This window comes from Zeugodacus cucurbitae, chromosome 4 (assembly GCF_028554725.1).
Source record: "Zeugodacus cucurbitae isolate PBARC_wt_2022May chromosome 4, idZeuCucr1.2, whole genome shotgun sequence".
NCBI lineage: Eukaryota > Metazoa > Arthropoda > Insecta > Diptera > Tephritidae > Zeugodacus > Zeugodacus cucurbitae.
The window spans coordinates 54991779-55000933 of record NC_071669.1 but is presented as its reverse complement, the minus strand read 5'-3'; the positions used below and the strand labels follow the sequence as shown (position 1 = coordinate 55000933).

Genomic DNA, 9155 nt, shown 5'->3' with positions numbered 1-9155 from the left:
AGAAGTGACTGTTATTTGCTCAAGGACTGTTATTTGGATGATTTAACAAGTCAACACCATCGGGCTTTCGTAATAGGGACGGACCAGAATTTTATCTGGCGAAGGGCTATCCATAAAGCGTATTTTTCAAAAAAAATGGATATCAATCCGCAGCCATTCAGATCTCTAAGTCGGATTGAGGAGCGAATATATGTGGTTCTCACAACAGCCGGTTCTGGGTTACCAGAAGGGACCCGAATTTTTTCTGACTGTTGTTTGGACGATTTAACAAGTAAACACAATCGGGCTTTCGTAATAGGGACGGATCAATATTTTATCTGGCGAAGGAGTTTATAGTCCACTCCAATGTAGTTTTCGAGTTGAATTGAGCGATATATGCGATTCTCACATTGGGATTAACCCGAAGTTTTGCCGACCAAAGTCTGTTATTTCGACGATCTAACCCTGTTTGGTTCGGTAATATTTGTGTTTAATTCAGTCCGGAGCGAATTGGTCTCTATTCGACATATAGAACTTGAAGTAAAATGAGTGGTTCAATGGAATTCATATTCGTCCAAGAATTGTCAACTTCTACTGCCGTTTGCACAACAACAAAGCAGACGCGTTTCTTAAAACCTCTGCTATCTTAATTGTGAGGTTTTCAAATGGTCACGTGTCAGTTCTGATTGGACATACTACTAAATAATTTAAGAAAAACGAACGAGGCTTACCAATTGGTTTTTTCGTTATCCAAATAAATATGCTTGAGATAATTTCGGAATTGTGCTTTTGACCAATTAATTTGCGACGAGGGTTTCTAAATTCTTTCAAAATATTATGGAGATCGAAATTCTTAGATTTTAGGGCAGTCGATTTTGAGTTTATAACAGCACGCATTGGCACTTGCTTGTTGAGGTTTGATTGATGGACAGTTTTACTTGAAAAAATGTTTGCATAACGGTTTTGTTGCTATTGAGGTAAATATTGCTGTTGTTGCTTTTGAAGTAAAATTGCTGTTGTTGCTATTGAATTAAATATTTTTGTTGTTGTTAATGAAATGAATGTTGTTGTTGTTATCGAAGAAAATATTGTTGTTGTTGTTAATGAAGTAAATTTTGTTGTTGTTGTTATTAAAATAAATTTGTTTTTTTTTTTCATATTGGTAAAGTAAAGCTGCTTTCCAATTGCTTGCTTTCCAATTAAATAATTGTGTTCACCAGGATTCTTGCGCTCACCAAAGCAACCAAGGTCCGTAATGACAAATTCTTTCTTTCCTGTTGGATTGAAAAATATTTATTAAACTTTGCTTCACCATAATAATTTTATTATTATCATATTTAAAAAACACAGCAATTGAAATAAATAAAAGCATTTAAATTTTGCAAATCTGTTTAACTAAAAGTTTTTTTGAGTCAAAATCTTTAACTATAAAATTAAATCGTTCATGAAATTTCAATACTCAACGCACAAAATGAAAAGTAATTTCGAAAAATTTCCGCCTTTCCATACGTGACAAATAAATTAGCATTATACATAGTAAATAATTTCACTTTCTAACAAAAAATATATATATGTAGACATACATATATATTTGCACAATTAAATTTTACTTACTAAAATATTAAACTAAAATTAACCACTTCCGCTCGCTTGTGCACATTGCTTATTGCTAAAACTTCGCCGGATTGCCGCATTCAGCAACGGTGTCACGTTTATTTGCTCAACTCAGTGTTGTTCTTAACATAGCTATGTATATGTATGCGTTATATATTATCGTTTTATTATTTATTAATATTATTTTAATTATTTTTAAAATATTTTCGCTTGATGAATCACTCGTAAAGTGCATTAATACTAAATGGATTCTTAAAGATTTGTTACGGCATCACTACTCTCCGCTCTAGCGGCCGCAATGGCAGCTGCTGCTGCTGCCGAGCTACCCGAATAGCTCTTCATATTGATCTCCATGGTCGTCAAAGCGCTAGAGACATGATATAGGTTCTCCGAAAGTATAGCGTACACCTCGAAGAGCTCCGAGTCCGATTTCGAAACGATGAAAGCCTCTGCAAATGTTAATTAGAAGTTAAGTAGTGTTAATGAATTATGAAAAATATATTTTGAGTTTGAGGTTATGTCACCTGTCCGATCTTTCATAATACTCTGCGCATAAGCGTTCAATATAATGGACATTTCATCGAATTTCAGACGACTATCCAAATTGTTGTAACTGAAGATAGTCAGATTCGGATTCGACGCCGTCATTTGGGAGATGCGTTTGTATTGGCGTACGTGAGTTATAGCGACTGACCACTTCTGCGACTCGATGAGCTCCTGCAGTGTCGTCTCAAACTCTTCGCTAGTCATCGGTATGCCAGGTGAGGGTGTAGGCGTGTGTTCGCCTTCGGTGGATGTTGAAGCGGCTTCGAAGCTTTCAAGCTCGGACTCACTGACGCTGCGTACCAAAGCGTCGCGCACCAGTGCGTACAAATCGGATATGTCGTGCATCTATAATGAAGGTATATATGAATGACTTAAGACCAAGTTCACTTTTCTAAGCAGTTAAACTTACATTTTCGTTAATTCTAAAGTGATTAACAACATTCGAGGATATTTTGTGATTCGATTCGATGAGCAAGAGTAGCTGGAACATTAGCTTGTATAAAGCGCGTCCTAGATCTAGCACAACTTCAGAGGAGGCCGGATCAAAGGTCATGTAACCGATGTTGGTGTTGGTTGCTAGCTCCATGCTAGACGCCGCCACGTCTGCTTCGTTGAACAGCGACAGCTTACAAGATGTCTTCACCGCATCGAGGCACTGACGGGCAATAAAACATAAATATGTATTAATAATACTCAGGGCTCCATTATAACACTCTCACACACTCACCTCCAACACTTGATCCTTGCGATCGAAGAAGGTCTCCAAGTGCTCCTGCACTTCCAAGACATTGAAACGCAGCGTTTCAAAGAGGCGCGGCGTTGTCGTTTGTATGTCACTGCACCAGACACGCGGCGGATCGGCACGCGAGCTCAGCAAGTCGGTGAATAACGATATGCGATTGCCCAATTGCGAGCCAATGCCGGTGAAATATTTCTTCGCCTCCTTCGATATGCTGATCGTCTTAAAGGTTAACTCTTTTATGAGTCGATACAGCTGCATGAGTAACTCGGATGTGTGAGCCGATGGTTGATTGCTCAACATCAATTGCAGCTGTTTGCGCCAATTCTCCTCCGCCTCGTCGCGTACGGGCGCGCAGAAACGTATAATGCCCGGCAGGTGTGGCGATGCATTGCACGGTGTTATATCACCCAAATCGCCGGCACTGGAACCGCTTGTGTCACTGCGTGAAACCGAATTGCGACGACGACGTTCGCGCAGACTGAGCGATGTCGGTGGACCTACATTGTAGGCGGATTTCATAAACGATTGCCGATGATCTTCGTCGATGGGTGATTCGGATTCGCCATCCTCATCGGATGAATCGTCTGCCGTCTGTCGGCGGCGCTTACTCAAGATCGGCGTCTTTTCGCTGAAACTATCCTCCAAAGCGGAGGAATGACCGCCCTTGTTGGAACCGCCACCACCAATGCCACTGCCGCAAGTGAGACGCTCTTCATCGCCCTCGAAGAGTTGGTGACGTCTTACGCCCCAATTGAAATTGTCTGTCGATTCGCCGGCAATGCTGTCTTCGTACTCGAGAAAATCGAAATCTTTGAAGACGGTGAAGTCTGGTTGTCCATCGTCACGGCGTGAACCGCTACTCAGATCACCCTGCGGACCGGAAGTCTCCTCGGTAGAGGAAGCAGCCGATGATTGGCGTTCCATCAGATCGGATGATTGACTGAAGATCACCTGTATAATAGAGTTTGTGTGTTAGTTAGCATTTAGAAGGTTAAGCATGAATACGCTTCAGACAACAATGAAACGCTTTCAATACAAATGCAAGTGCAAGTGTGTATTGGTGTTTCGGCAACATCCGCTGCACAGTTAAAGCACAAATAATCATTTTATATAAAATAGTATTTATACGTATATATATAAAGAAATCTAAATTGAAATCATAAAAATAATAGGATAATAATAAGGCTTACGCTTTGTCTGGTTGCAATGGATCCCGTTAAGATCGATGTGCTCAGTGACTGCTGTTCAACAGTCATTGTGGTAAGTGTAAGCAAAGTTGAAAACAACAACAAAAACAACAAAATAATTTCGAAATGTAATAATAAAAAATATTTTAGTTTCGAATCAAGTATGTAAATCGACCATCGAAAGCTTGTGCACACTGAATCAAGCTGGAAGTCTACAACAACTAGACGCGTTCCACACTTTAGCCAACCGCTATAAATGCTATGGGTTAGTAGTAAGCGAGTGAACAGCTATTTTTCTAGTTTTTCAGTTAGATTTAGACACATTTGTGGACTTTGTTAAGTCAACGCTCGAAGATTATGGAAAACACCGAGATGAAAACGTTAAGCAAGAATATAATTCAAGGAAAATAAGTTAGACGAAAATTCCAAGCTATGTATATGACATTCTTTATTTGCATGATTTAGAAGGATTTTTTTTGTAACATACGTAGTAAAAGATACTTAGAAAGCCTAAGCCTTATACAAGAAATCCTAAAAATTTGTAAATGAACAGTCTATATTCACGACTCAGGAGTCATCGTTTCTTGACCTATCCTATTCAATACCATATTCAGATATGGGTTTCTTTATGATAAGCTAGCTCTTCAAAGCGATTTCCTGATAGTCTCATTTCATTATTTTTCGGGTTAATTTTAAACTGTTAATAATCGTATCAGTTATCTGTAAAGTCTTTTTTTCTTTGATATTGTCTAAATCCAAGAATGGTAGAGAAGAGTTACACTTGATGATTAGACGGTGGTTTTCGCTCTTCATAACCGAAGAAAAGATTTTGGAGAGCTTATATTTAAAAAAATTACAATCTTGGGTCCTGTGGACTTACTCCGAATTCATCATTTAAACCTCTTGGTTATTGTTGGATTGCGGGAAGGCAAAGTTTCACTTAAGGGGTTAATGGTAGTCAGGATTTTCAAAAAATCGTTTTTTTTTGCATTTTCGTTAAGTGTAATATATTAAAAATATTCTCTGAAAATTTTAAGTGACTCGATAATTATTTTTCGAATTATTCGACAAATAATAAAGAGCGCTCGGGCACTCCAAACAAAAAAAAAAAAAGAAGTAACCGAACATTTTATACTCTCGCAATTTATTTATTTAACTTTATTTATATTATATAATACACAATTTGACCCACATATTCGTCATATATATTGTATAAAGTCCATTGAAAGTTGGAAACCATAATATTAGGTTAGAAGCACCGAGGTCTTCGTGTTCGATATATGGGGCCTTAAAAACCTATGGTCCGATTTCGGCGATTTTTAGAATGGGGCTGCCAAACTATAAACATAGTACTTGTGCAAAGTTCTGCACCGATATCTTCACTAGTGCTTACTTTATATATTGTAATGTAAACGATTCAGATCGTCTTCAAAATTCTGGTATATAGGAAGTAGGCGTGGTTGTGAAGCGATTTGGCCTATTTTCACAACATATCATTGGGATGTAAAGAAAATATTACAAACCAAGATTCATTGAAATCGGTCGAGTAGTTCCTGAGATATGGTTTTTGACCCATAAGTGGGCGACGACGTGCCCATTTTCCATTTTGTAAAAAAATCTGAGTGCAGCTTCCATTTGTCATTAATTATGTGAAATTTAGTGTTTCTGACGTTTTTCGTTAGTGAGTTAACCCACTTTTAGTAATTTTCAACCTAACCTTTGTATTGGAAGTGTTCGTGGTTATTATCTGATTTTTTTTCATTTTTGGACTGTGTTAAGAAGTGGCTAAAAAAAAACGACTGCAGAAAGTTTGGTTTATATAGCCCTATTGGTTTGCGAGATATGTACAAAAAACCTATTTGGGGGCGGGGCCAAGCCCACTTCCCAAAAAAAAATACATCCAAATATGCCCCTTCATAGTGCGATCCTTCATACCAAATTTTATTTCCATAGCTTTATTTATGGCTTAGTTATGGCACTTTATGTGTTTTCGGTTTTCGCCTTTTTTGGGCGTGGCAGTGGTCCGATTCGATTCGTGGGTCATTTTCGAAAGCAACCTTCCTATGGTGCCAAGAAATAAGTGTGCCAGGTTTCATCAAGATATCTTAATTTTTACTCAAGTTACAGCTTGCACAGACGGACGGACAGACAGACATTCGGATTTTGACTTCACTCTTCACCATGATCACTTTGGTATTTATAACCCTATATCTAACTCGTTTAGTTTTGGGTGTTACAAACAATCGTTATATGAACAAAACTATAATACTCTCTTTAGCAACTTTTTTACTTGCAATTTTTTTGCGAGAGTATACAAATTATAATTTTTTCGTGTCTCTGACCCCCTTAATCAAGCGAGTTGATTATTTTTGTTGTTGTTGTAACGTCATAGAACCCTTCCCATATCGTTATAGGACTCTACTGTCGTGGGTTTACGTAAACGAACCCCCGAATTTTATTTGGTCGAGGAGAGTCAACCCAACAGTCTTCCTCATGATTATTCGAAAAATTCTTTTCTGTCACTACAACAACAAACACTCAGACTGTTTTGAGAAATACGGAGAGTATTATTTATTGGCAATATTACTTTGGGTAACTTTAGCTTCTTTTCGGAACTCTCTTCAAAACTTTTGCTAAGCAATAGCAACTCAAATATACGCACTGTTGCGGATTTCACGGCTGAAGCTAGGCTTTAAACCCAGAAAAGTGATTTCACTAATTTCTCCAACTTTCCTTTAATAACAATGAATTAACTGCCGAGCTTGAAGCTCTTCGGCACATTTATACGATTTATCTAAGCAATGTTATGAATTACATGAAGCTCGACTTAAATATATATTTCTCAAAAAGGTCCAACGCATCAACATTCGATCGCAAGCTACTACAAAGCTCATTAGAACATACACTGATTGAAAATAATAACCAAAAAAAAATGAAAAGCAACGACACAAAAACAAAAGCAAACAAAATGATGAAGAATGCGACGAAAACAACAAAAATTTGTGATACAACAAAAAAAAAAAAAACTCGAAGCCAAAGTAAAGTTTGCAAAAAGTCTGTGTGGGATTAATAAAATTACAAAAAATTGGTTCATACGCCTACCTTTGAGCAAATAGAGTTAATGAAATCATCCTGAAACACAATTTTGACATGGAGCAATATTTGTTTGTTTATCACGAAACGAACGAATTTAACATGGAAATAAAATAAGAAATGGTAAGCGGGTAACGCACGGTTAATAAAAATTCATGATGAATACAATATTATAATTATGTGAGAAACACCAGCTAATAATGAAGGGCAATAAGGGGAAATCAACTGGTTTATAAGTATGTTTGTATGTATGTATGTAACCAATTAAGAAACTAGCATGCAATTCAACGCAATTTGAACGGAAACGAAATGAAATTTTAAATAATTTCAACATAGCGCTGTCGGCAAAGCGCTATATGGCTCAATAAAATGAATACTTCAACTGAAATATATAGCACGCCTACCAATTTAGCTGAAAAAAGTACATTACATAGCAAAGACGCGCTTAAACGGTGCATTAGAAGCACATACACGCGCAGCTTTACGCTGTTAACTGCACACAGGCAGCGCATACATACCGACGGTGACTTCGGCAAGCCGACGCGCTGACCGCAAGTGGTCAGCAGATTGACCAGACACTCGCGCACACGCCCTTGCGACATCCAAGGACGTTTCCAACCGCTGAGCGAAGCCGAATCGGCCGGTGAGAGACTAGCGCTGCGGCGTGGTGAGTTCGGTGTGCCCACGGCGCTGTTGTTGTGCTGCAAGTGCGGACCACCCGTTGTAGAGCCATAATTACCCTGTGCGGCGGCATTCATAGCGCCGACATTGCGTGATTGTGCGCCCACAGCGCATGAGACACTGCCGCCGGCGTTATTCAACACGGTTGCGCTGCTCGCTGTCGTCACGGTGGTGTTGGTGGAGGCGTTCGACGAATTGGTGCCGCCAATAATGGTGGGATTGTCATCGGTCTTGAGTAGTATGCGTCGACCGATGAGCGGCGTTTGCGACACGTCGAAGGTGAACTCCATGGTGCGACCAGCAAGTTCCTTTTTACAGAACATATCCGAATCCGGATATGTGCCATAGAAAGACAACGATAAACCGGCGCTACAACCTTCGCTTGGCGGCACCACTTGCAGTGACGAACTGCGTGTCACAATCAATTTCAGTATCTTCAAGGCGTCCTTCCAGTTGACGGTCTGTGGACAAAATGAAAATTTAAATGAAGACACCAGTAGATTTAAACTAAGAACACTCACATCCAAATATTTGCCAATGGCGCGCAATAAATCACTGTTGATGGTTTGCGCTTGCTGCGCCGAGAGATCCACATAGTGCAGCATGCAATGTATCACATTCAAAACGGGCACCTGTATCTGTTGCGGCCCCTTCTCGAGCACCTCAATCAGAAAGGCCAACATATGCAGTCCCATGTGCGCGTACGTGTCATGCAAGTACTTCACCACACACTTTGTCCACTGGAAAGATTCTTTGCAGAATGTTTTGCGACTGTAGAGTGTCATCACAGTGCCGAGATTTTCCAATTTGGCGCCAAGTTCCGAGGAAACTTGTGCAATATTCTCTGCGCTGCGTATGCAAATCTCATTGGCGTCCTCATAGTGCAAGAGCATATACGGCAGCAGCGAGATCACGTTCATGGGGAATGCGCAGCTTTGTGTGGGATCGCATACCGGCAAGTTGAGCATAGGGGCGAATTGTGAGAGCAACGTTATGGTGGGTTCATACGTTGAGGTGTGTGTGCAGCCCTGAGAAAATGGAAAGAAAATTTCTTATTATTTTTGAGCTATGAATAACGGTATAAAAAGTGGGATACTTATAGCGGGATATAAGATTCGCAGATTTATTGTTGCCTACCTTTTGGCGCGAGTAGAAAAATATGTTTTAAGTTATTAAAAGTTCAGAGGTGGAATATTAGATTTAATATCAGCGCTCAAGTAAACGGAATCATTTTTTTTAAGAAGAAGGCCGACAGGATTCCAGGATTTAGGTATCTAGGGACCCCACAATACGATACGGTTGGAGGAGTTATC

At 39.3% G+C, this 9155-nt stretch overlaps 1 protein-coding gene across 5 annotated transcripts in view; it reads right to left on the bottom strand.

Moving 5' to 3' along the window:
* Positions 1-1279: 1279 nt before the first annotated feature.
* Positions 1280-9155, bottom strand: part of LOC105211014 (protein furry) — a 185897-nt gene continuing 178021 nt past the window's right edge. For 2 of the 5 annotated variants that reach the window (XM_011182251.3, XM_011182255.3), the window contains 7 exons: positions 8364-8870; positions 7680-8303; positions 7171-7200; positions 2867-3832; positions 2549-2794; positions 2118-2484; positions 1281-2042 (listed from right to left, as the gene is read on the bottom strand). In XM_011182251.3, coding sequence (XP_011180553.2) covers positions 1846-2042; positions 2118-2484; positions 2549-2794; positions 2867-3832; positions 7171-7200; positions 7680-8303; positions 8364-8870 — 2937 coding nt within the window. In that variant the 3' untranslated portion in view covers positions 1281-1845. Of the gene's footprint in view, positions 2043-2117; positions 2485-2548; positions 2795-2866; positions 3833-7170; positions 7201-7679; positions 8304-8363; positions 8871-9155 lie in introns of all 5 variants that reach the window. The other 3 variants (XM_029039492.2, XM_011182253.3, XM_011182256.3) reach the window with 3 other exon arrangements.